This window comes from Bos taurus, chromosome 6, assembly GCF_002263795.3.
Source record: "Bos taurus isolate L1 Dominette 01449 registration number 42190680 breed Hereford chromosome 6, ARS-UCD2.0, whole genome shotgun sequence".
Taxonomy (NCBI): Eukaryota; Metazoa; Chordata; class Mammalia; order Artiodactyla; family Bovidae; genus Bos; species Bos taurus.
In genome coordinates, this window is record NC_037333.1 from 113,118,715 (window position 1) to 113,146,559 (window position 27,845).

At 49.5% G+C, this 27,845-nt stretch overlaps 1 protein-coding gene across 3 annotated transcripts in view; it reads left to right on the forward strand.

The window, feature by feature from the left end:
- The window catches only part of LOC528518 (epididymis-specific alpha-mannosidase-like), a 52,818-nt gene that overhangs the window by 15,023 nt on the left and 9,950 nt on the right, over positions 1–27,845 (forward strand). For all 3 annotated transcript variants that reach the window (XM_024993663.2, XM_024993662.2, XM_024993664.2), the window contains exons 7-11: positions 5,290–5,488; positions 8,599–8,789; positions 19,829–19,967; positions 20,843–20,976; positions 24,463–24,746. In XM_024993663.2, the coding sequence (XP_024849431.1) occupies positions 5,290–5,488; positions 8,599–8,789; positions 19,829–19,967; positions 20,843–20,976; positions 24,463–24,746 (947 nt within the window). The remainder of the gene's footprint in view (positions 1–5,289; positions 5,489–8,598; positions 8,790–19,828; positions 19,968–20,842; positions 20,977–24,462; positions 24,747–27,845) is intronic.

The following is a 27,845-nucleotide window of genomic DNA, read 5'->3' on the forward strand; positions in this document are numbered from 1 at the left end:
ATGAAGTTATTTTCCACATACTTTCTGTTTTCCTTTCATTCACGTATACCTGAGACCATATAGTATTTCATCTTTCTCTGTCTGACTGGTTTCCTGAGCATAGTGCCCTGAAGTTTCATCCATGCTCTTGCAAACGGCAGGATTTCCTCTTTTTATGGTGAATAATACCGAGTACATATATAACATTTTCTTGATCTCGTCGTCCACTGATGCACATGTAGGTTGATTCCATATTTCTTGCCGATTATAAATACAGCTGCAGTGAACACAGGGTTGCAGAAGTCCTTCCAAGTTAGTGTTTTTGTTCTCTTTGAATAAATACAGAGAAGCGGGGAGACTGAATCATGTGGCAGCTCTATCACTCGTTTTTCGAGGAACCTCCACACTGCTTTCCATAATTGCTGGAACAATTTACTTTTAAATCAAAAGTGCGTGAATGTTTACATTTCTCCTTATCCTGATGTACATTTGATGTTTCTTTTCACTTAGACAATAGCCGTCGTAACAGGTGTGAGGTGGTACCTCTGTGTGGTTTCGATTTGTTCAGCATCTTTTCCTGTGTCTGTTGGCATCTTCATGTCTTCTCAGACAAATATCTATTCAGGACCTCTGCCTATTTTTTACCTGGATCGTTTTCATCATTACTACTGATCTATATGTGTTCTTTTTATATATTGTGTATTATGCCTTTCCGGATTTACGACTTGCAAATGTTTCATTTCATGGAAGTGAAAGTGAAGTCGCTCAGTCGTGTCCGACTCTTTGTGACCCCATGGACTGTAGCCTACCAGACTCCTCTGTCCATGGGATTTTCCAGGCAATAGTACTAGAGTGGATTGCCATTCCCTTCTCCAGGGGATCTTGCCAACCCAGGGATCGAACCCGGGTCTCCTGCATTGTAGGCAGACGCTTTACCATCTGAGCCACCAGGGAAGTCCATTTCATAGGCTGTCTTTATTTATGAAGTTTCTTTGCTGTGCAGAAGCTTTTAGTTTGATGTAGTCTTATTATTCTCTGTGTTCCTTTTCCATGTGATGTCAAATCCAAAAACTCATCATCAAGATTGATGAGGAATTTACAGTGTATGTTTTCTTCTGGAAGCCCTTATAGTTCCAGGAGTTACAACCAAGTCTTCAATTAGCTTGACTTACTGTTTGAGTACAGTGTCAGGCAGTGGTCCAACCTCATTCTACACCTGAGGATGTGCAGTTTTCATAAGACCATTTCTGGTAGAAGACGTCCTTTCCCAGTTTATATTCTTGCCCTTTGCTTTAGTGTAATTACCATACACACATGGCTTTGTTCCTGAGCTCTCTATTCTATCCCATTGATCTATCTGTATCTTTTATTGTCTACTATTTAGATTGCTATGACTTTGCAGTGAACTCTGAAATCAGGGTGTACGATGCTTCTAGTTTTGTTCTTACTAAAGATTGCTCTGACCACTCATGGTCTTTGTGGTTCCCATAAATTTTAGGATTGGTTGTTCTATTTGTGTGAAAAACGTCATTGGAATTTTAAAAGGTTTTGCCTTGAATCTTTAGATTGCTTTGGAAAACGCAGCCCTCCTCTTGCAGTCATGAGCTCAGAATATTTTCCCACTTAACTTGTGTCTTCCTCCATTTTGATCATCACAGTGTCATCTAGTTTTCAGTGTGCAGGGCTGTCACCTGCTCCGTGAAATGTATTCTTAGGCATTTTACCTTTCTTTAATTTTTTTTTTTTATTTTTTAACTTTACAGTATTGTATTGGTTTTGCCATACATCAACATGAATCCGCCACAGGTATACACGTGTTCCCCAACCTGAACCCTCCTGCCTCCTCCCTCCCCGTACCATCCCTCTGGGTCGTGCCAGTGCACCAGCCCCAAGCATTTTACCTTTTTCATGTAACTATCAAGAGGACTGTTTCCTTCATTTCTCTTTCTGATGGTTTGTTGTTAGCATGTGGAAACACTAATCAGCAGGTGATTGTGTCTGTTGATATTTTATCCTGCAACTTTACTGCTGTTATTCATTTAAGACCAGCACGGCCACTATGGACAACAGTGTGGAGACTCCTTAAAAGCTGGAAATAGAACTGCCATGCTGCTGCTGCTGCTGCTAAGTCGCTTCAGTCATGTCCGACTCTCTGCGACCCCATAGACGGCCTCCTACCAGGCTCCTCTGTCCCTGGGATTCTCCAGGCAAGAACACTAGAGTGGGTTTCCATTTCCTTCTCCAAGAACTGCCATATGACCCAGCAATCCCAGTACTGGGCATACACACCAAGGAAACCATAATTGAAAGGGACACGTGTACCCCAGTGTTCATCGCAGCACTGTTTACAATAGCCAAGACATGGAAGCAACCTAGATGTCCATCGGCATATGAATGGATAAGAAAGCTGTGGTACATATATACAATGGAATATTACTCAGCTATTAAAAAGAATGCATTTGAATCAGTTCTAATGAGGTGGATGAAACTGGAGCCTATTATACAGAGTGAAGTAAGCCAGAAAGAAAAACACCAATACTGCATACTAACACATATATATGGAATTTAGAAATATGGCCATGATGACCCTATATGTGAGACAACAAAAGAGACAGATGTATAGAACAGTTTTTTGGACTCTATGGGAGAGAGCAAGGGTGGGATGATATGGGACAATGGCATTGAAACCAGTATATTATCATATGTGAAATGAATTGCCAGTCCAGGTTCGATGCATGATACAGAATCCTCAGGGCTGGTGCACTGGGATGACCCAGAGGGATGGCATGGGAAGGGAGGTGGGAGGGAGGTTCAGGATGGGGAACACGTGTACACCTGTGGTGGATTCATGTCAATGTATGGCAAAACCAATACAATATTGTAAAGTAATTAGCCTCCAATTAAAATAAATACATTGATATTAAAAAAATTTTTAAGATTTGTCTCTAGGGTTTTCTGTAGTCACTATTTTTATGACATCATTACAGCAGCTATTAGTGAGAATTTTATTTCTTCTGTTCTGATTTCCATGCTTTTTCACTACTAATTGCTGCAGCTCTGATTTATAATACCACATTAAATAAGTGGTGAGTGGGATCATCCTCATCTTTTTCCTGATCTCCCAGGAATAGTTTTACCTTTTCTTCCTTGAGTTGGTGTTAGCTGTCAGCTTGTCATGTATGGCCTCTACTATGTTGTAATTTTCATCCACACCCACTTTGAGGAGAATTTTTATCACAAATGGAATTTGAATTTTGTCTTATGCCTTTTCTGCATCTGTTGAGATGATCATATAATTTTTATCTCACATTTTTTCATTGGTTGATTTGAGGATGTTGACTGATCCTTGCATTCCTGGAATAAATCCCTTGCGTTCTGCTTTATGATGATGCAATATTGTCTTCAAGTATTGTTGATTTTGTTTGTTATTATATTGTTGAGGATTTTTGCATCTATGTTCCTAGGATATATTCAGCTATAATTTTCTTTTCTTGAGGCTTCTTTGCCTGGTTTGGTGTCAGGGTAGTCTTGGAGTTGTAAAATTATGTTGAAAACTTTCAGTCCCCTTCTAGTTTGTAAAAGAGACTAACAAGGATCTGTATTCCTGAATCCTTGATGGTAATACCAGACCCGCTTACCTGCCTCCTGAGAAATGTGTATGCAGGTCAAGAGCAACATTTAGAACTGGACATGGAACAATGGACTGGTTCCAAATTTGGAAAGGAGTAAATCAAGGCTGTATATTGCCACCTTGCTCATTTAACTTATATAAAGAGTACATCATGCAGAATGCCAGACTGGATGAAGCACAAGCTGGAATCAAGATTGCTGGGGGAAATATCAGTAATTTCAGATATGCAGATGGCACCACCCTTATGGAAGAAGTGAGGAATTGAGGAGCCTCTTGATGAAACTGAAAGAGGAGAGTGAAAAAGCTGGCTTAAAACTCAACATTCAAAACACTAAGATCATGGCATCTGGTCCCATCACTTCATGGCAAAGAGATGGGAAACAATGGAAACACTGAAAGACTTTACTGTATTGGGCTCCAAAATCACTGCAGATGGTGACTGCAGCCATGAAAATAAAAGATGCTTGATTCTTGGGAGAAAAGTTATCACCAACTTAGAAAGCATATTAAAAAGCAGAGACATTCCTTTGCCAACAAAGGTTCATCTAGTCGAAGCTATGGTTTTTCCAGTAGTCATGTATGGATATGAGAGTTGTACCATAAAGAAGGCTGAGCACCGAAGAACTGATGCTTTTGAACTGTGGTGTTGGAGACAACTTTTGAGATTCCCTTGGACTGCAAGGAGATCAAACCAGTCAATAGTAAAGGAAATCAGTCCTGAATATTCATTGGAAGGGCTGATCCTGAAGCTAAAACTCCAACACTTTGGCCACCTGATGCGAAGACCTGACTCATTGGAAAAGACCTTCATGCTGGGAAAATTTGAAGGCAGGAGGAGAAGGGGATGACAGAGGAGGAGATGGTTGAATGGCATCACCAACTCGATGGCATGAGTTTGAGTAAACTCTGGGAGTTGGTGATGGGCAGGGAAGCCTCGTGTGCTGCAGTCCATGGGGTCTCAAAAAGTTGGACACAACCGAGTGATTGAACTGATTGAACAAGGATTTGTATAAATTCTTCAACATTCGATAGACATCACTGCTGAATGTTGATCTTTGCTTTCTTGAGAAGTATTTGGATCCTGGTTCAGTTTGGTTCTAGTATCCATTTGTTCAGGCTTTCTATTTACACATAATTCAGACTGGGCAGGTTATGTGTTTCCAGGAATTTATCTGTTTTTCTACTTTGACATCTTTCTGAGGACGGGATTAAGGTCAGTAAATTCAAGCAAGCCATTCTGTTTTTTATTCTTGTTTAGTATCTCATCATAATCAAGGTTATTGATACCTAAGAGCAGTGCTGGGATTTAAGAAATTGTCAGGAAACGGAATCTGGCAGACACAGAAAACCAAAACCTAAATCATCTCACTTACGTGGAATTTTACAAAATCAGTCTCATACAGAAAGAGATCAGATTTGGGCAGCCAAAAGCGGCCCTGGAGAGTGTGCAGAATTGGGGGAATGTTGTGAAAGGGTACAAACCTGCAGCTGTAAGACAAACCAGTGCTGGGGAATCACCCTCAGCATGGCAAAGAGGCAGACACAGCCCGCACAGGGCCCGGGATCCGTGCCCGCCGTGGGGAGTGTGGGCGGTCATGGGAGTAAGAGGGGCTCTCCCCGTGCAGGCTGGGCTCTGCACCCAGAAGGACAGGACGTTGCTTCTGTCCCCGGGCCTGCAGGGATGTGACAGGCAGTTCTTCAACGCCTCACTGCAATTCACCAACATGGACCGTGTAATGGAGGAGGTCAACAAGTTCACAGACAAGCACGGCATCCGGATGAAGTATGCCTCGCTCGGCAACTACTTCCGGGCTGTGCATGCACACCGGCTCTCCTGGAAGGTCCGAGACCACCAAGACTTCCTGCCTTATTCCTCAGGTAGGAGCCGCTGGTTGCGGAGCAGGGAGGGATTCGGTGTCAGGGAGGAAAGGGGCCCCCAACTCAGTGCCTGCTCAGGCTTCTGCTTGGAGCCTGCTAGGGGCCCTGGGGGAGGTACAGGCCCTGACCCTCCTTCCTGACCCCCTCCACACTCTGCCCGCTTCCTAGCTCCCGGAGCCTCTCACGCTGTCCACATGCAGCAGGTCCCGTCTCTGCCTTTTATTGCAGTGCTGCCGGAAGGACTGCCCCGTGCCCACCTCCTCTTCCTGCAAAGTCCCAGTTGTCCTGTAATGTCACCTCCTCTGATCCCCAGGTGGTGCTTGTGGTAAAGAACCCACCTGCCAATGCAGGAGACACAGGAGATGCAGGTTGCATCCCTGGGTAAGGAAGATCCCTCAGAGGAGGAAATGGCAACCCACTCCAGGATTCTTGCCTGGGAAATCCCATGGACAGAGGCGGGCTACAGTCCGTGGGGTCGCAGAGTTGGACAGGACTGAGCATGCATGCATGCATGTCACCTCCTCCAGGAAGCCTTTCCTGACCTTAAGTCTAGATCGGGTGTCTCCTCTTCCCCTCAGGGTCCCACTTTTCACCTATTGCCACAGAGTCATTAGTGGGCACAATAATGCCCACGTCTCCCACAAGCCTGTGTCCTGGAGGCCAGGACAGGTTTGGCTGCGGCCAGCAAGGCTCAGAGTGAAAGGTCATGGAGTGAGCCTTGTGCTGGGTTGTGTGCACTGTGGAACCACTCTGTGTCAGGAGAGGGGGGATGTTCATCTTGGTTAGCTCATCCAGTGTGAGAATGAAGTGAGATGAGGAGAGCCCTTAGCCTAGTGCCTGGGCCAGAGCCAGGGCTCAGCAGATGCAGCTTTTAACACTGACAGCAGCATCTCCATCCTGGGAGGCCAGGCTCCATCCTGGATATGCTGTGGGCACTCCGTGTTGAGGAAGCTAGCCCGGGGCCTGATTGCCCTGAAGGAAGCCCAGCATCAGCGTCTCTTCCAGGTCCAGCCCCACCCACCTCCAAGCGGACCCCCTTAGAAGGTCCAGCCCCGCTATCTGCAAGCCAGACAGGAATTATGCACACACAGCTTCCCACTGACAGCTGGGGAGGCAGAACGCCCTCCACACCCCAGTCCAGCCTTTGCTCAGGGCATCCGCGGGGGATGGCGTTGGCTAAATTATTGAGTATCTGAAACTCTTACTGCATACAATGCCAGAATCCTTGAAGGATCCTTGTTGTCCTGCTCCCCTTTTCCAAAAAAAAAGAGGAGCTAAGGGGTATGGTCGTGGGAGGAGACTGTGGCCAGGACCCCATGAGCCAGGATTGCCCAGGGACCCTGATCAGGTCCTACTTCCCAGGCAGGTTTGCCCAGCTGTAGGTCCATGGTGGGATCACTCAGCAGGACAGGTCGTTTTAGAAGGGAGAGGTGAGGTGAGTGTCTGTCTCCATGGACAGTTAGGAGACACAGGCTCACAGCAGCATCCACTGGCTGAGCATCTTCCAGGGGACCAGGGTGCCTGAGCTGCGCCTCTCCAGGGCCTGTGCCCTGCCCGCCCTCACCATTCAGCAGGCACAGTGTCTCAGCAGGGCTGGCCCCAGGCGGTGACTCAGATGCTCACCTGGGTTGAGATCACAGCTCCTGCCCCCACGGGCTGGGTGGCTTTGGGTAAATGACGTCACCGCTCTGAGGCTTGGTTTTGTCATCCATGACATGGGTTCTCAGAGGACTGGAGGGAATCCCACATGGCAGTTCAAATACAACCACTTCCCTTCTCATTTCCTTTCCTTCCGAAGAGACAACAGGATGGGCCCCCAGCTGCAGGGCTGGTTCTGGGCTGGGTGCCACCCTGACTGCCCCAGATCTGGATTTGCAGTGCCTCTCCGGCCTTGGTCTTCTGCCTGAGTGGTGAGAAAGGGGAGCTACATATCTCTCAGGACACTTCCCTTGGGACCTCATCAGATTGGGGGAGGGCTGGCTCCTAGAGTAGATGAGAGGGGCTACCAGAATGTGGGCGGTGTCCCAATTGAGGTGGGTGTGACACTGCCGTGTGGGCGTGGTCACACTTGAGGTGGGAGGGGATAGAGGATGTGGGCGTGGTTACCAGGAGGCAGGAAGGAGTGTATGCTGAAAGGTCCAGTGAAAAGCGAGGTGGGTGTGGCTACTTAGCCTCCCTCTAGAGAGGCACCATTTAATCAGAGACTAAAGTTCAAGGAGGAGACTTGGTCCTGATCTGAGCACAGGGTTATCTTGGTAGCTTTGTCTAGTTGGGTCCCTGCTTAGAGCTGAGGCTGTGGTGAGCCAGTGCCTGACCTGTGTGCTCAGCTTCCGGGAGGAGCTGTGGAGGGTCCCTGTGTCTCCCCCCTCAGACTGTAGCCTTTCCCAGGTCCTCCTGGCTTCCCTTCCTTGTCCAGCCAAGGTCCTCTGAGGGAAGAACAGAGAATGGAGGCACAACCCAGCCTGGGGAGGAGGCAGGAGGAGTGAACATTCGGGAACCCTGAACCACCTGCTGAGACACATCCCAGCCCCAAGGTGCTCAGACTCTTGCCCATTCCACCAGCCTCACACTCTTAGTCCAGGGTCAGGACCGTGGCTCCGGGGCTCTCACAGCTCCCACACCGCTGCCATCCTTCCCTGCTGAGCATCCAGAGAGAACTGCTGAAATGCATGCCTTCCGGGACCCACTTTTTCTCCAGAGGCACACAGGGGCTGCCAGCACTCCAGCACTTCCCCCTGGGTCCCTCAGCCCTCGCCGTCATCCCTCTCCCTCCTCCCCTGAGGTACTCAGGGCCTTTCCCCACAGGCCCTACTGAGGGTTCAGGTGCACACTGAATTCTTGTTGTCATCACAGTGCTTCAGCACTCGGGCCTCTCCAGGCCTGCCCCAGCCCAGCCTGTCCCTGCCAGCTGCCCAGCCATCCAGGAATCTTGTACCATTGCTGATCTGGCTGGGACAGGAGCCCTGAGATCACCCCCCCTGACCTAGGCTGTGTCCCTGGGGACCCAGGCAGATCTATCTCTGACCTCATCTTCCTCAGCATTTCCCAGATGAGGCTCAGGGGCCTCCATGGGCAGGACCTCACACCCACTACTGACCTTTTGCTTCTAGAAATATTTCATGCTTGGACCGGATTCTACGCCTCCCGAAGTGGTCTCAAGGGGCTGGCAAGGCGAGCCAGCAGTTTGCTGTACGCTGGGGAGTCCATGTTCACACGCTACGTGCTGTTGGCTCCCCACCGGTTCCTGGACCCGGCCTGGGGCCTGCAGCAGCTCCAGCAGCTCCGCTGGGCCGTCTCCGAGGTAACACAATGCCTCTCAGAGACAGGACAGGATTGGACCCTCCTGGGCTGTGTGCTTCTCCCTCCCTAGGTCAGCACACCTCCCAGTCCCTGGTCACTACAGGTCCACTTTACAGATGAGAATACTTAGGTTGCCTTGGTCACAAGACCTGTGCATGTTGAAGCTGCCCCAAGGCTAGGACCATGGCCTGCAAGGGTTCAGCTTGTGGTTCAGTAAGATTCAGAGCCAGATTACCCAGAGGGGAAAGGGCAAAGTGGAATAGCACTGATATCCAACAATCCAAGGCTGGGCTCAGTTCTGTGACCTCAGGCTGCTGAGTTCCCCTCTCTGAGCTTTGTTGCAGAAACCAGTGCTTGAGAAACCAAGCACCACACTCAGAGAGTTGGAGAAGTCAGGTTTACTATGCTGGCAGGCCTAGAGGAGTTGGCACTCTAAGCTGGGATCCCCAAAAAAGGGGTTACCGAGTTTTTAAACACGTACAGGAATGACTCTGTGGGTTTGCAGGGGCTGGGAGATTCCAAAGAGCAGGACAAAGGTGAGTGAGATAAGCTCCAGTTCCTAGTATTGTGAGTCCCCACTTTCTGAGACGGTGTGACCTGCGTGATCCAGACTTTGCAAGGAGCAAGCTGAATTACAGAGGCAGAAGGAGCAGGGGGTTATGTAAAACTTTACCTTATCCTCTGCATTCCCCCCTCTTGATGCTTCTGTCATTCCCTGTAGAAAGCATCATCTCGTGTTTCGGTAGGGTATTCAAAGCTCCCCTTTGTTTAGGGGGTATATTGAGCGATTACCATTGTAACTATGGATTCGGTTCGAGAGGTTATGAACTGGGTAATAGCACTGAGAATACAAGGACCAAACAAGAGCGGCACAAAGAACGTGAAGAGAGGACTGGCTTAAGGGCGGACCCACGATGTCCAGCTCCATGTGTGGTTCCAGTGACCCCAGGAATTTGCTAGTTCCTCTCTCTTTTTCATCATTCATTCCCTTAGATATTAGGCCATGTCCCTGACTATTCCTGATTGGTTTACATAAAAGCAGCAGTCTTTGTTCAAGAAGAGGCAGAGGCCTCCCTTTTCAGCTGTCAGTAAGTCTAGTCCTCTCCTATTCTGTAAAGCCACCTTAGCCAGGGAATCTGTTCGGTCCTGTAAAGCCACTAAAGATTTGGCTGCTCTCTCAGTGTTGTCTGTGAAGTCCCTGGATAGTGTATGGTAGGAGGAGGTTGATGAAACAATTCCTCCTATTCCCATACCTATTCCAGGAGTAATTTCCAGACCAACTAGTAGAGGCATAAACTGGATGGCCCTGCAGCATATCGTGTTTGTGGGAGGATGAGTGGGCCACTCACCTTTTAAAGTTTGATTACATTGGTCCCTGGCTGATTTGTCTACAGGTTCAGTTCCTGCATTATTTGTAAAGCATTCTGGAGCCTTCTGAGTTAGCTCAGTTGTCCTTAAGACTGGCCCTTGTAAGGGTGAATATATAGGAGGTCCCATGGCTGTTGCATTATTCAGTGGTACTGGTGTACCTAAGTGCCGTGGCACTCCTTAGGATAAGCAAAGCCGGCAGTCCCTGACCAGCTGGGGGATGGTGTCTTTAAGAAGGCGATGGGTTGCACTGAGAACCTGGTACAGATGAGAGTTTAAAGGGGAGTTAACTCTGTAACCTGAGTCATACTGCCAAAGGACAGAGTCTGAGTGTTCAGGGCAAAGTTGCTCCATGATTGTGTCTGTCTGCATTATTGTTCCTGTCCAGTAGGTTTTTCCATTTATTTGTAGACAGACACCTGTTCTCTTTTATTGCATCTGTGTGCTGTTTGGGGGTAAACGGAGGCACAGGGGCATGATGACAATGGCATGGCATCAGGATACCGCTGGGGCTTGGACCACCTGGTGGGGGAAAGGTAGCAGCAGCGGGGGGCATGAATGGAGAACATTTTCGGTGCCCAGGCCTCTGGATATACGTCACATGGTTAAGGCAGTAGGTGACCAGCCTATAGGATTGGCTATCTACACGTTGTTCACGCTGATGATTAAGGACACAGTTTTCCAAGGGTTGACTGTAATGTTGACCGGTGCGTGATGGGTAAGGAACGGCACCATCTGTTACAGCAAGCGACAGAAAAGATTGCAAAGCAACCTGCACATAACAGATAACTGAACACTAGCAAAAGGTTTTCTCCCCGTCTTTGGGCTGTCATGGCTATAGCAACTGAGCCTATCATAAAGGGGGTCAGCTATACTGTGAGCGATTTAGTTAGTAGGGCGAATTGATCATAAGAGACATGATCTCTGAGGCTTCCCGCTACAGTGAGGTAACAGACAGCTAACTGCAGCTTTGGACCCAAATCCCAGTCCTGGAGTGCGACCAAAGCTAGTCCTGGAGCAAAGAACACAGCAATAACTCCAACCAGGGATACAGACCAAGGTTGACAATGAAAATCCATTGATATTTTGATAGCCAGATCCTCAGTCTTCCGCCAGGGAATGACCAGTCAGCTGTCGGAGTGTGGCTGGAACAATCCTCAAACTTCTGCTCTGCATTGATTAGTCAGCTTCTGAAGTGACTAGAGCAGAGCTCAGCGAGCGCCCTTTGTGGGTGAGGGCCACTGTATTTGGAACCAGACCTTGAGGGGATTTTCAGAGTCCTGAATTGCTTTCCAGATGTCCTCGTCACAGGAAGCCACTGCCTTCTTGACTCTGGGGGTGGATCCAAGGCATGAAGTCTATAACTTTAACAGCAGTAGGTGTTGCCAGGACGACAGTGAGAGGGCCTGTCTGAACTTGTGGAAGTGGTTCTTTTTCCAGTCTTTAACCCATAGCTCATCTTTGGGCTGATAGGGATGAATCCAATTGCCCAAAGAAATGGGTGTCCTTTCTAAGGTTTCTTGGGCTGTACGGTGGAAGACTTTTCCCAGAGCCTGGAAGTGTCAGTACATCTCCAGGCCAGCTGGTTGTTGGGGGTTTCCTTTGAGTTTTCCTATCCCTGGGGGCATTTTCCCATATAAGATCTCAAGAAGATAATTGTCTGAGGACTGCAAGATACATCTGGCTCGGACTAAGGCTAGCGGTGACATGTCAACCCAAGATAAATGAGTCTCCTGACAGTGTTTAGCTAATGTAGTCTTGAGGGTGTCATTCATGCGTTCAACTTTCCCTGAGCTCTGTGACCTGTAAGTGGTGTGACCCTTCCATTCGATACCCAGTGTCCTGGATAAAGTTTGCATTATCTCAGACGCAAAAGCTGGCCCATTGTCAGACCCTAAGGACCGAGGCAGCCCGTATCTCGGGATTATGTCTCTTAGTAGGGCCTTGGACACTTCTCATGTCTGTCCAGTGCGTGTGGGGTGGCTTCAGCCCATCCCTAGTAGGTGCAGACTGCCACAAGTAAACACTAACAGCCCCTATACCACTTGACTTCAGTAAAGTCCACTTCTAGATCTTCAAAGGGCAGAGTCCCAACTGTCTGCATCTCTGGGTTAGGTCTTGGTCCTTGGCTGGCGTTGTTTTGTGTACAAGTCACACCTCTAGTACTGATCTGGGCACACAGGGTTGGGAGCTTAAAATCGAAACAGTAGCAGCTCAGTAAGCTCTCCAGCACAGCTTTTCCTAAATGAGTTGTCTCATGATGTTGTTTTACCAGCTGGACTGCATGACTGCTGGGGACAGTGAGTCTTTGGTCTGGGAGCTTCCACCAGCCCTCCTTATCTTTTATTCCTCCATCATTTAGAGCCCATTGGTCTTCTTACTTGGTGTATCTTGGGGACGGAGGCAATTCTGGTGCCAAGAGGACCTTAAAGGTTGCCTCAGGGTCGACTCTGGGGATTGGTTGGGTCGCCGCCTCCCTGACTGCCTGGTCAACTGACCAATTTCCTTTGCTGATTGGATCAGTTCCTCGCTGATGGCCTTTACAATGGATGACTGCTATTTGGAAAGGCTTCCAGACTGCGTCTAACAACTAAAGGATTTCTTTTTTGTTTTTAATCTCCTTTCCCCCTCCTGTCAATAGTCCCCTTTCGTTATAAATGGCTTCATGTACACGTACAGTATCCAAGGCATGCCTGGTATCAGTATAGGTGTTGACTCGTCTCCCTTTGGTGTGCCTTAGCGCCTGGGTGAATGCCCGTAGCTCAGCCTGTTGTGCTGACCACCCTTGTGGCAAGACCTCGGCCTGCACTTTCTCGTCAACTGTTGTTACGGCAGAGCCTGCTTTGTGCTGCCCGTCTTGGATGAAACTGCCTTTGTCAGTGAGCAGTTCCAGCTCTGGGTTCTGGAGGGGGATGTCCATCAGGTCAAGCCTGCTCAAGCGAATTTCATCTATGACCTCCTTATAGTTATGGTCGGGGGTTCCCACTTACACAGGTAAAACTGTGGCGGAGTTCAGCATCCACACAGTCTCGAGTTGTACCTGTTTGTTTTCCCAGAGCAGTCCTTTATAGCGAATCATCCTGGAGTTGGTCAGCCACTTATGGCCCTGGCTGTTCATCAGGGCAGTAACAACCTGGGGAACCTTTGCTTTTATATTTTGTCCTAGAGTAAGCTTATCTGCTTCTCTGGCCAAAATCACAGTGGCAGCTAATGCCCGGAGGCATGGTGGCCATCCCACAGCTGCTGGATCCAGTCGCTTTTACAGGTATGTGGCCGGGCGCTGCCATGGCCTAACTGTTTGTGTGAGGAGCCCTGCTGCAGTGTGATTTTTCTCATGCACAAAGAGGTTAAAGTCCTGTGCCGCATTTGGCAGCCCTAATGCAGGAACAGTGGTCTAGAGTCTCTTTATCTCCTTGAAGGCCTTTTCCTGTTAAGGGTGCAACTCCAGGGGATCCTTACCACTCTGTTGTGGCTTTCAACAAAGGCTTGGCAATTTCAGAGAAACTCAGTATCCAGATCCAGCAGAATCCAGCCCCGAGGAACTCACAGACTTCTTTCGTGGTGTTCTGCCGAGGTAGTGAGCAGATGGCTTGCTTCCCCTCCTGTCCCAGTGCCCGATGCCCTTTTCAAATGACAAAGCCCAGGTACTTGACCTCCTGTGTACAGAGCTGAGCCTTTTCCATGACACCTTGTACCCTGTGGTGGAGAGAAAAGCCAACAGGGCTTTGGTGCCTCTCCAGCAATCCCCTGGGTGGGACTGGCTAGCAACAGAACATACACATACTGGAGTAGTGTGCAGTTCAAAGTTTCTCTGCGAAAGGCAGCAAGGTCTTCAGCCAGGGCTTCACCAAACAGGGTAGGTGAGTTTTTGAAGCCTTGTGGCAGCCGGGTCCAAGTCAGCTGTGTCTTCCTCCCAGTGTGTGGGTCTTCCCTTTCAAAGGCAAAGAAGGGCTGGCTGGCAGGCTGGTGAGAGCCAGAGCCAGAAGAATGTATACTTGTGATCAAAGCAGGTGAACCAGCTTGCATGAGACAGTAAGAGACTCAGGAGAATGTTGAGATTTGGGACCACGGGATGGATGGTGATCACCGCACTGTTGATGCCACAGAGGCCCTGGATGGGGCGGTAGTCATTCCCTCCTGACTTTTTGACTGGTCAGAGTGGGGTGTTCTGGGGACACTGACATTCCATTAGGATCTCGGCATCTCGTAGGCACTGGCTGTGGTCCCAAATTCCCAGGCATGCCTCCTGTAGGTACTGGATATTGTTTATAACAGGAGTGGCTCCTGGCCTCAGGTCCACTACAATGGGGGCATGGTTTGTGGCCAAACCTGGGGGCTCCTTCTCTGCCCAGACATCAGAGAATTCTATTAGCAAGCTTGGGGGATTTATTTTTTCCCTCCGTGAGTAGCAGAGATGCCATTCATCTTCCCTGGGCATAGTCATGGCCTTTGTCAGAGCTGATTGGCTCCTCAGAGTGAGGCTTGTATGCTTTCCAGGAGCAAAGGTAATTTGTGCCCCCAGGTTTGTCAGTAAGTCTCTACCCAGCCAGGGAATGGGGCATTCAGGTAAGCAGAGAAATTCATGAGTCACCAGATGGCCCCCTAGCTGACACGAATGGGCCTTGCACAATGAGCAGGCTGCCATGTCCCTGTGGCCCCAAAAATAGTTGCTGTTCGGCCTGTGAGGGGAGCCAGAGGTGTGGTTTCCATGAAGTGTTCAGCTCCAGTATCTGCCACAAAAGTCATTGATTGGCTTCCTACTTTCATTGTGACCAGGGGCTCCCAAGGGCCCAGGATTAGTGAGCCCAGTCTTCTTTAGTCTGATTTTGCTCCAGCCAGGCCAACAAGGTTTTGGACGGCCAGCTCAGGCTGGTGCCTTTCTTTTTGGGTTGACCGAACTTCTTTGACCCTTAGATGTCCCTCTGTGACGGTGGCACTCAATCCTCCAGTGTCTAGTGTCCTTGCAATAGGTGCACTGGTGGTGGTGTAGAGGTGGTCTCTTCTTAGTTTCCCCTTTCCACAAGGGGACATTCTGTTTCACTTGATCTGAGCTCCTCAATGATGCTGCTAGCAGGGCTGCTCTCTGTTTCATTAATTTATCTGATTCTCATTGGGCTTCATGGTCTAGGTTCACGAAGACTTTATTTGCTACCTCCAGTAAATGTGAGGGATTCATCCCAGTGAAGCCTTCCGGCTTTTGGAGCTTTCGTTGGGTGTCTGCACAGGATTGAGCCACAAAGGAAGCATTAATCATTGGTTGATTCTCCATTGTCTCAGGGATGAACAGGTTGTATGTCCGGAATGCTTCACACAGTTTTTCATAGAAATTGGTGGGAATGTCATCTGCCTTTTTTGACTGTTGTTGTAATTTTGAACATATTGGTGGGCTTTTTGGCTCCTGCTTGAAATCCATGTAGAAAGGCATCACAGTAGCAACCCAGGGTTTCTTATCCTCCTCTGAAATTGAAATCCCAACCAGGCCTCATCTCTGGCATCACTTCTTGTGCCCATCCTTCTGCATCTAAGACCTCTGTGGACACTTGTCCTCAGAGCCATTTGGGGGCTTCTGTTGAGATGCATCACCTTTCTTCAGCGGTGAAGAGAGACGTAAGGGGCTGGTGACAGTCATCCCATGTAGGCTGATGGGTGTGGGAAATGGACCCTAGGAGGTCAATCATAGCTGGTGGTTTATCCGAGTACGCTGGGTTATGGTGTTTCCAGTTTAGGAGATCAGTAGGGCTGAAGGCTGGTGATAGAGGAGGGAGCGACCAGGCTGGACTGAGCCTTGTCCACTTGTTGAGGACCTTGAGTTTCTTGCAGTGGCGTCTCATGGGCGGTGGCCAGCTGGTTAGACTGTTTGGCTGAGCGGAGCTGCTTCCCTACTGGCTCAGGGCTGGTGTCTTGCTCATGAGGTGCTGCGGGGGACGTGGAGGGAGGTGGACTGTCTGGCAATGGGTCTGGCGCTGACTGTGCCGGGGCGTCTGGAGTCCGGGGAAGGTATGGCAGGGGCAGTCATGGGTCTTCCACTGGATCTCCCTGGAATATATATTTTTTCTCTTCTTTCTTTTTCTGAGTTCTGGTTGGGGAACAAATACCCTACTCTGTCCCTATCTGTTCATGCAAAATCTTGCCCATGGGGGCAGGATCTGTGCTATAGAAGCCAGGTGTCTATGTATGGGGGCTTCCTTGGTGGCTCAGAAGGTAAAGCGTCTGCCTGCAATGCAGGAGACCTGGGTTTGATCCCTGGATCAGGAAGATCCCCTGGAGAAGGAAATGGCAACCCACTCCAGTACTCTTGCCTGGAAAATCCCATGTACAGAGAAGCCTGGAGTCCCAGTGACTACCTGGTTCACTGCTTGGACAGTGGGAAGGTCAGGATTGCCCTCTGGCAGCCATCCAACATCAAAGGATGGCCAACTGAGCTCACATAAGTTAAGTTTCCTGGGGGTCATCTTGACTAATCTCCTGCAAAGCCCTTCTTAAAGTTCTTTATCAGTCTAAAACTGTTGCTTCAGAGGAACTGCCACCCATGTTGACAAGCGTAATCTATCTGGCAGGGTTTTGAGGAAAACCTCATCTCTTACCTGTCAGCTCAAGGAGTCAGTCAACAGAAGAATAACCAGTAACCAATAATTTCTCCCTCACTGTATATCCCGCCTTGAGTCAGTGGTGCAAAGACAAGCAAGGGTGGCTGGCCCGTCGAAAGAGAATACCATTCAGGTGACTGCTTGCCTGCGTCCCTGGGGGGAACTTAGGTGCCTCTTAGCATTGGCAGATCAGTATATACCCCTGATCCAGTTCTGTCTCGCAGTGAGGGACTGGGTCCCTCAGAGCAGATACCGCCTTGAACCACATGAGGTCACCACGGAACCACAAGTTAGGGCCTACTCGGACTCCGTAGCCATGACGGCCGTGAAGCCACACAATCAAGCCGGAAGCGCAAGCGAATCAGGCTGCACACTCGTTCACATTCATGTCTCATCCTCTTGGCTGCTCTCTTGAGGGAGATTTAAGATGCCTCTGAACATTGGCAGGTTGGTATAAACTGCCGACCCAGACCAGCCTCGCAGGGAGAGATCAAATCCCCCACAGACTGGCCCTGCCTTTCTGCCTTATGAGGTCATCACAGAACTGCAGGTTTTGGATCCTCTCAGGCTCTGTAGTCCGAGGACTGTGTAGCTCACTTCCACTTCCTTCAATCAGCAATCATGTATACACAGTAATTCAAGAGGTCATCACAATACCTCCCTTTTCCTGAGTCCCCAGGTCTCCCTATCTGATGCTCCCTTCCTGGGATCTCCAAGGAGGTGATCAGTCTCCTCTTCTACCCGTTAGGGTAGGGCCTGACAGGGCCTTATTTGATCCTGTGGCCGTTCCTGGTGAGTTGGTCCATTCCTCCAATGAGTCCGGTCAGGGCTAAGCTACCTGGAGAGTCAGAACGCTGGTCCAAAAGAGAACCCAGAATACCACCAGGTGGTGTGCCACCTCGTCCCTTTCGGGGCTCCTCCACTCCGACCCGGCTGAGCAACCAGTCTGGTGGCTCAGGTGGCATGGTTGCAATCTTGCTGGGGCCTCCAGAAATGTTGCAGAAACCAGTACTCGAGAAACCAAGCACCACACTCGGAGAGTTGGAGAAACTCAGGTTTTCCAGAGGAGTTAACACTCCAAGCTGTGAGCCCCAAGCACGGGGCTTACAGTTTGTATACACAGACAGTGATGATCAGTGCATTTGCAGGGGGCTGGGCTATTGCAGAGAGCAAGACAAGGCTGAGTGAAATATGATCCAGTTCCTAGTACTATGAGTCCCCACTTTCTGAGACTACATGACCTACATGATCCAGACGTTGCAAGGAGCACGCTGAGTTACAGAGGCAGAAGGAGCAGGACGTTATGTAAAATTTTAACTTTTCCTCTTCACCTAGGTCAGCACACCTCCCAGTCCCTGGTAACTACACGTCCACTTTATAGATGAGAACACAAAGGTCGCCTTTGATCACAAGACACATGCATGATGAAGCTGCCCCAAGGCTAGGACCATGGCCTGCCTGGGTCAAGCTTGCGGTTAAGGAAGATATACAGCCAGATTGCCCCAGAGAGAAAAGGGCAAAGTGGAGTAGCACTGATGTCCAACAATCCAATGCTGGGCTCAAATCTCAGCCCAGATCTGTGAGCTCAGGCTATTGACTTGCCCTCTCTGAGCTCTAATTTCCTCCTTGGAAAATGAGAACCCTATATCCAAACACACATAGGTTGTTGGGCTCTGTGCTGCCGCAAAGGAAGTTGTTCATAACTCTGCATCTTACTTGTCCCCACTGTACAGATGGGAAAACTGAGACCGAAGATCTCCTACAACTTGTCTCTTCACTAGTCAGAAATGGGCCACACTGCTCATGACATTCATAGTCACTAAAAAGAATTGTCGGCAGGACTAGTCATTGCGCGGGGGTGAAGGGGATTGACTTTAGCACCCATCAGAGGGGGTGGCCGTGTGGCTTCACCTCACGGGGACTCAAGTTTCCCTTCTGTGAAGAGGAGGTCATGCAACCCTACGTGGTGCAGGCAAGTAATAGGCCATGTGTGGGGCTTTTCTGGAGCAGGGTATCAGCACTTATTGAAAGGTTGTTGCTGAACCATGAAAAACACCAGATTCTTAGCCTCTGGAGGATAATTCAATCCAGGGCCAGAGACGAGGCTTGATCACTCAGAGCTTTTGTGTAATAAAGTTTTATTAAAGTATAAAAGAGATAGAGAAAGCTTCTGACATAGACATCAGAAGGGGGCAGAAAGAGTATCCCCCTGCCAGTCTTTAGCTGGGTGTTACATAGCTACTAGAAATCTGCTAATTAGAGAAAGGAAATGTCTCAAAACTCAGAGAATGGCACCAGGCCCCTCACCCACAAGATTCACTGAGATAACATTAGCACCAGGGGAGTCATCCCGGGCCATGAAATGATTGACGTGAATCTTGAAGAAGGGCAGACTGTCATACACAGACACAGTTTCGGTAACATAGATTAGGAGAACAGTGTATGAGTACAACATACTGGCTTGTCAAGTGGGTTCTGAGTCTTTAGGGGGAACCGACTTGAAGACAGAGTCTGGGGAAAATACACTGTACATTAGCACAGCTTAAGACCAACACTTCCATAAGGAAAATGCGTTGGTGAGCTCAAGGTTGGAGAAAAGTTAGGTTCAGGTGGAACCAGGTGTCATTATGGCAACACAGAGTTTTAAGAGAAACCTCTTTTTAAATTTGTATAGAAAAGGGGAAAAAAAAATAACACTAGTTTGTTTCCTCCTGCCCCTTAAGAGAGAGAGAAAAATGTTTGACACTCTTCCATTCGGAGACCCCTGGCCTTCCTGCTTGTTACCCTCTCATTATGGGATGGCTGGGTCATGGAGGGAAGCTGGGGAGGGTCCTTTTCGGAAGTCAGTTTTCTGTCCAGAGTCAGGGACACAGTTATGCGTTTTCCCAAGGTCAAAAACACTTGGGAAAGTTCATCGACCTCTCTGACCTCAGTTTCCTCTTCTGTAAAGTGGGAGGAACCCCCAATTCTCCAGCAGCACCTGCTGAGAGGGAAGTGGTGTCAGGGCCCTGTGGGTGTCAGGACAGCAGGTGCTGAGCAGAGGCTGGCCTGACCCCACTCCTGTCCTGCTCCTGCGGGGGCCCAGGTCCAGCACCACGATGCCATCACTGGGACTCACGCCGGCAAGGTTGGTGACATGTTTGTGGAGCACCTGAGCACCGGGATGCAAGCGGTGCACAAGCTGATGGCCTCCATCACCCAGGACAGGTCTCCAGCAAACTCAGGTAAGGGAGGCCCCTGGGGGCACAGTGGGCCATGGCAGGTGTCTGCCCGGTTGTACTGCCCAGCTCTGCCCTCTGCTCTGTGTCTGTGTGCAGTCCCATCCCACTTTCAGAGTCTGGAAGGGCCCTGGAGACCAGGGGTGCAGCACACAGGAACTCTGCCCATGCAGACTGGTGTTGGGAGGGGAAGACTTTCTCAGTAAGGGACTTAGAACTGGGTTCTTCCGGTTCCTGGTGGGGCTGGCTATTCCAATGAGCTCAGAAGGGTGACTGACTCCCCAGGCAAGGTGCAGGTGGAGACCCCAGAAAGGCATCCAGCCATGGGAGCTGCCCGGGCAGAGGCCAGAGACTGGACAGTGTGTGCAGTGTTCAGGGATCCGGGAGTCATCGGACACGACCTTATCCTGGGGCACATCTGGTGGAGGATGGAGTGGAAAGAGAATCCAGGTTCACACCAAAGAGACCTCCAGTGCTGACCTTGGTGACTGGCCTTGACCCTTCAAGCTCCAGAGGATTTTCTGTACATTTCCAAGCTTTTAAGCTTTGGAACCCTGCCTTAGAACGTGGGTCACCTTGGGCAGCTGACCCTTCTTTCTGCAGCTCAGTGTCCGCACCAGTAAAGTGGGCTGACAGGAAGAGATGAGTGAGGAGCTCATGGACCCTCATCTCTGGGTGGATGCTCTCCCACCCCTCCTGGGAACCAAGACCCAGCTTGAACAGATTAGGAGGGAGTTGGACGTCAGACCCCACGTGTCTGCTTGTTCCTCCCCCTGGACTCTGCAGAACTCGTCTCACCTGCCTCAGTTTCTCTTGTTCCAAGGGGCACCGAGGTGAGGGGTGGGTCAGGTACAGCAGTAGAGCCTGTTCTCTGTGTGCAGGCCCGGAGCCTGGGGGCCACTTTGCAGTGGTCTACAACCCGCTGGCCTGGACAGTCACCACCATCATCACCCTGACTCTGGACTTCCCCAGTGTCAGCATCACAGACGAGTCAGGCCGCCCTGTCCCTGCACAGGTAAGGGTGACATCCCATCTATGGTGCATGCCCTGTTGCTGCCCCTGCTTTGGGCTGGGGCCCCAGAAGTAGGCATCTAAAAGGAACATGTGACACGCTGCCGTCACTGTGAGGACAGTGTCCTATGGGTGAGTCACCATCAAGGTCAGTGGATCCACCCTGAGGACTGACCCTGGGCTTTGGGCATCTGAGTTGACCAGAAGTCTGCTCTACTCTTCTTGCCCTGGAAGGTCTCATGGTATCTTCAGCTCCATGGGAGGCATCCACCCACAGTCCAGCCCCTCACTGGGAATATATATATATACACATATGTGTACATTTCTACTTCTCATGGGGAAGCCAGAAATAGTCCTAATTGTGCATTTATGGAGGTGCTGTCGTAGGGGCAGGCCCCAGCTATGACATCCACATCCTGTGTGGTCCCTCCTCATCTCCTTCCCAGACCTGGGGCTAGACTTGGTTCTAGAGGTGACCCTCCTGTTACCAAGCCAGCCCTTTCTTGAAGAGGTGAGAGAGGGAATTTCATCAGTCCATCATTCCAGAAACACTGCCAAATGTCTGTTCTGAGCCTGGCCCCCAGATGAGTGCTCATCCCTGGACTGTGGAACCATCCTGGGATTCAAGAAACAGACACAGAAACGGACAGTTAAGGCATGGGGTGATGACCTGGCAGGCAGGGCAGTGATCCTTAGCTGAGACAGAGGAGGAAGATTCCTCTGTGTCAGGGTCGGGAGACATGAGGGTGTTGGGATGAGTAGACCCAACATATAACATCCCCCTCCAACCCAAAGGCACCACCCACTAAGTCTAAATGCTCTTAAATACTCAGATCAGATCAGTCGCTCAGTCGTGTCCGATTCTTTGCCACCCCATGAATCGCAGCACGCCAGGCCTCCCTGTCCATCACCACCTCCCGGAGTTCACTCAGACTCACGTCCATCGAGTCAGTGCTGCCATCCACTCATCTGATCCTCTGTCGTCCCATTCTCCTCCTGCCCCCAATCCCTCCCAGTATCAGAGTGTTTTCCAATGAGTCAACTCTTTGCATGAGGTGGCCAAAGTACTGGAGTTTCAGCTTTAGCATAATTCCTTCCAAAGAAATCCCAGGGCTGATCTCCTTCAGAATGGACTGGTTGGATCTCCTTGCAGTCCAAGGGACTCTCAAGAGTCTTCTCCAGCACCACAGTTCAAAAGCATCAATTCTTTGGCGCTCAGCCTTCTTCACAGTCCAACTCTCACATCCATACATGACCACTGGAAAAACCATAGCCTTGACTAGATGGACCTTTGTTGGCAAAGTAATGTCTCTGCTTTTGAATATGCTATCTAGGTTGGTCATAACTTTCCCTCCAAGGAGTAAGCATCTTTTAATTTCATGGCTGCAGTCACCATCTGTAGTGATTTTGGAGCCCAGAAAAATAAAGTCTGACACTGTTTCCACTGTTTCCCCATCTATTTCCCAGGAAGTGGTGGGACCAGATGCCATGATCTTCGTTTTCTGAATGTTGAGCTTTAAGCCAACTTTTTCACTCTCCACTTTCACTTTCATCAAGAAGCTTTTGAGTTCCTCTTCACTTTCTGCCATAAGGGTGGTGTCATCTGCGTATCTGAGGTTATTGATATTTCTCCTGGCAATCTTGATTCCAGTTTGTGTTTCTTCCAGTCCAGCGTTTCTCATGATGTACTCTGCATATAAGTTAAATAAACAGGGTGACAAGATACAGCCTTGACGAACTCCTTTTCCTATTTGGAACCAGTCTGTTGTTCCATGTCCAATTCTAACTGTTGCTTCCTGACCTTCATACAAATTTCTCAAGAGGCAGATCAAGTAGTCTGGTATTCCCATTTCTTTCAGAATTTCCACAGTTGATTGTGATCCACACAGTCAAAGGCTTTGGCATAGTCAATAAAGCAGAAATAGATGTTTTTCTGGAACTCTCTTGCTTTTTCCATGATCCAGCGGATGTTGGCAATTTGATCTCTGGTTCCTCTGCGTTTTCTAAAACTAGCTTGAACATCAGGAAGTTCACGGTTCACATATTGCTGAAGCCTGGCTTGGAGAATTTTGAGCATTACTTTACTAGTGTGTGAGATGAATGCAATTGTGCGGTAGTTTGAGCCTTCTTTGGCATTGCCTTTCTTTGGGATTGGAATGAAAACTGACCTTTCCCAGTCCTGTGGCCACTGCTGAGTTTCCAAATTTGCTGGCATATTGAGTGCAGCACTTTGACAGCATCATCTTTTAGGATTTGGAATAGCTCAACTGGAATTCCATCCCCTCCACTAGCTTTGTTCGTAGTGATGCTTTCTAAGGCCCGCTTGACTTCACATTCCAGGATGTCTGGCTCTAGGTGAGTGATCACACCATCGTGATTATCTGGGTCATGGAGATCTTTTTTGTACAGTTCTTCTGTGTATTCTTGCCATCTCTTCTTAATATCTTCTGCTTCTGTTAGGTCCATACCATTTCTGTCCTTTATCGAGCCCATCTTTGCATGAAATATTCCCTTGGTATCTCTGATTTTCTTGAAGAGATCCCTAGTCTTTCCCATTCTGTTGTTTTCCTCTATTTCTTTGCATTGATCGTTGAAGAAGGCTTTCTTATCTCTTCTTGCTATTCTTTGGAACTCTGCATTCAGATGTTTATATCTTTCCTTTTCCCCTTTGCTTTTCGCTTCTCTTCTTTTCACAGCTATTTGTAAGGCCTCCCCCACAGCCTACTGAACACCTAATATGTGCCAGGTGTTACTCTAGGCACTGGAGAAACTTTAATAATCATGTAGACAATAATCCCTGCTCTCATGGGGCTTCTATTCTAGTGGGGGATGCAGGAAAGAAGAAAATAAGAAAGTGTAGGAGTGACAGATGACAGTTGTGGTGGAGGAAATCCTTCAGGACAAGTGTGGGATGTGAGGTGGCAACAGGTGTCTTCTTTAGCTCAGAGAAAGGCCGTGCTGGAGACTGTGAAGTGAAACATGAGTTTCTTCATAGATCCCCCAAACCCTCCACACAGGACTCAGAAATGACACATGTTCCCTAGAAAGTGAAGGACCTCCTGCATAGACCTCGTGTCCTCATCCAACTCCCTTCCCTGAATCAGATGGCATGAAGATGGAGAAAGTCCTGTAGGATAATCTGGAAACCTCCCTCCTTGGGAAAACTGGAGGATTAAGAGACAAGGGAGCCCCCTTCAAAGAGATCAAGGGAATGGCATGAACAACGGCTCAGAGGCAGGAACAGGAGGGAATGTGTGAAGAGGGCAGGTGGTTTGCAGCCCCGATGGAGAAAGAGGAAGGAGGGAGAAGAGTTTGGACCCGGTTGAGCAGGGAAGATGCAGGAGGGGAGCCCAGCTCAGCCCAGTTTTGAATGACCCAACTGTCTCTGTGCAGAGCAAGCACCCCATCCACCAGGTGTGTAAGCCCAGGATTTCCAAGGGGACTGAGGCATCTTCCATCCCTGACATCCATCATTCATCTTTTCCCTCAGGCCTTTCAGGTCCAGAGTTCAAAGGAGATGCCCTCTGCCTATGACCTGCGCATGCTGACCACAATCCCAGGACTCAGTTACCGGCACTACAGCATTCGGCCCAGCAGGAGTTCCCAGAAGGCCACTGGGGAGACTGCACCCTTTGTGGCCAGCACCCAGCATTTTGGACCCAGACTCAGGAGACGTGGCAGACAAGTGGGCTGCCACCTGGTGCTTGTGGAGAATGACTGCTACACCGTGTTCCTGGACACAGACACCAACCTGATGCACAGCATCTGGGAGAGGTAAGGTGCAGCCATTGTGCCTCTGAGGCCAGGAGCACCCTGGACCTGGGCAGGTGATGCCCCACCTGGGTCTCCATTTCCTCAGCTGCAGGGCGAGGGTGTGATGGTGATGAAGCTCCCTGCAGTGAAACCAGTCTAGTTGTGGGAATCTAAGCCAGGTCCATACAGCCTTTCTTGAACTTGTTCATTCCAAAAATTTTAATCCTCATAAAATGGGGTATATCCTAACACACCCCGGGAAAACATACTAATCATGAGATCAACTTTTTAAAACTGAGAGCCATATGAAATCCATCTATTCACCCACAGTCCCATCCACTATGCACTCACACAACCACTTATCTATGCATCTAACCTTCCTGGTTTCCATCCATCATCCATCCATCCATGCATCATCCATCCATTCATCCACCCATCCACTGAACTATTCACTCACCACCAGCTATTCGTTGGCAGCAGAGAGGGCAGCTGAGCCCCAGGAAAGGCCCCCAGAGCCCTGTCCATGGTGAGGTCACACGATAGACAGTTTCGACACCTCTTCAGCTCTTTGTCCAACGCACCCACTGCTGTTTCTTGATGTGATCTCCTAACAGGAACAGAAGTTTGCCAGGGAGAGGGTCAAGGAACCTGGGGTGGGGGTCCAGGCACCGGGCAGAAAGTGAGGTAAGGAAAGAGAAGGAGGAGGCAGCCAGAGAAAGGGAGGAAGACAGGGCACATCAGTCTGAGGTGAGTGTCACCTGCAGCTCAGCCCTGTCATCTGTCAGCAGTCTGCAAGCACAGACCTGGACCCCCTCAATAGGGCTCCCTCCTCCAGTCAACCCACAGATCCTTCTTGAGAGGGCATGAGGCACGTAGTCAGGGCTGACTGCAGAGACTCTGGTGGAACAGAAGAAATGGGCTGTCACCCCAGTAGGTTGTGAGTGACTGCCCCCCTCCTCCAAGGGGTCATGCTTTGAAAGGTGGAGTCTGCAGGCCAGCTTGAGCTCTGTCATCACTCAGGCCCCATGCCCCTTCTGGAACACCCCTGAACAGCCAGGTCCGTCTCGCCACCCCATTCTTCCCTCCCTCAGGTACCCCATCCCTAAGCCAGGACCCCACATGGTGCTCCCCAGGGGAAGAGCACGCGTCCTGCTGTCCACCTTCCTCACCCTGTGTGTCTTCAGGTGCTTTTGTCTCAGGGAGGACAGCATGTTCCTTATGGTGCCACTTCACGTCCCAGTAGGGAAACCACCAGTGCCTGCTGCAGAGTCAGAGAGGGGAGGCTGTGGGGACTGAGAAAGGGTGGTGCAGAGTGGGCGTGGCAGGGATGAGGCCCCTGGAGCCAGGTGTGAGGCCTTGAAGGGCAGGAAGGAGTCTGTGGGTCAGAGGAGGGGGCAGTGGTTCCTGGGAAGGACCCGCACGTGCAAAGGCCTAAGGCAGGGAGCCAGCATGTGCACAGACCACCCCAGGGCAGTTTTGCTGGAGGAGGGCCTTTGTTCTTTTATATACATCAAGGGTGTTGCTGAAAGGCACATACCGTCTGGGTCATCACTTTACACTGTACACGTCTGTGCTGTTCCCTGTGATCACAGCGTCGTACAGGCATCTCCACACTCAGGTTAGGACAGTTACATCACCCCCGAGAGAATCCTCACATGTCCTCTTTTCACCTCCCTCAGGGACCTGGCTTCCCTGCTGGCTCAGGTGGTAAAGAATCCAGCTGCAATGCAAGAGACCTGGGTTCAATCCCTGGATTGGGAAGATCCCCTGAAGAAGGACATGGCAACCCACACCAGTAATCTTGCCTGGAGAATCCCATGGACAAAGGAGCCTGGCAGGCTAGAGTCCATGGGGTTGCAAAGAGTCAGACACCACTGAGCAACTAAGCACACACACAGGGCTACCTGGCTAGTGGAATCTCCTGGACTTGCTTAATTTAGACATTTCAGTCAATGGAATCACACCCTACGGGGCCCTTTGGAGCCTGGTATCCTTCACACGGTGGTTGTTGTTCTGTCGCTACAGCGTGTCTGACTTTGTGACCCTATCAATTGCAGTGCCCCAGGCTCCTCTGTCCTCGACTCCCTCCGGGAGTTCACTCACATTCATGTCCATTGTGTCAGTGATGCCATCCAACCATCTCATCCTCTGTTACCCCCTTCTCCTCCTGCCCTCAGTCTTTCTCAGCATCAGAGTCTTTTCCAATGAGTCTGCTCTTCTCATCAGATGGCTAACGTATTGAAGCTTCAACTTTAGCATCAGTCCTTCCAATGCATATTCAGGGTTGATTTCCCTTAGGATTGACTGGTTTGATCTCCTTGCAGTCCAAGGGACTCTCAAGAGTCTTCCCAAGCACCACAATTTGAAAGCATCAGATCTATGGCTTTATGGTCCACTTCTCCCATCTTTGCATGACTACTGAAAAAACCATAGCTTTGACTATACAGACCTTTGTTGGCAAAGTGATATCTCTGCTTTTTTAGTGTGCTGTCTAGGTTTGTCATAGCTTTCCTTCCAAGGAACAAGTGTATTTAAATTTCTTGGCTGCAGTCACCATCTGCAGTGATTTTGGAGGTAGAAATTAAGTCTGTCTCTGTTTCCATTTTTCTCTCTTCTATTTGCCATGATGTGATGAGAATAGATGCCATAACCTTAGTTTTTTGAATGTTCAGACTTAAGCCATCTTTTTCACTCTCATCTTTCACCCTTATCAAAAGGATCTTTAGTTCATCTTCATTCTCCACCATTAGAGTGGTATCATCTGCATGTAGGGCTTCCCTGATAGGTCAGTTTGTAAAGAACCCACCTGCAATGTAGGAGACCCAAGTTCAATTCCTAGGTCGGGAAGATACCCTGGCAAAGGAATAGGCTACCCACTCCAGTATTCTTGGGCTTCCCTTGTGGCTCAGCACGTAAAGAATCCACCTGAAATGCAGGAGACCTGGGTTTAATCTCTGGTATTGGAAGATCCCCCGGAGAAGGGAAAAACTACCCACTCCAGGATTCTGGCCTGGAGAATCCCATGGACTGTAAAGTACATGAGGTTGCCAAGAGTCGGACACAACTGAGGGCTTTCCACTTTCACTTTCATCTGCACATCTCAGATTGTTGTTCTGCTGA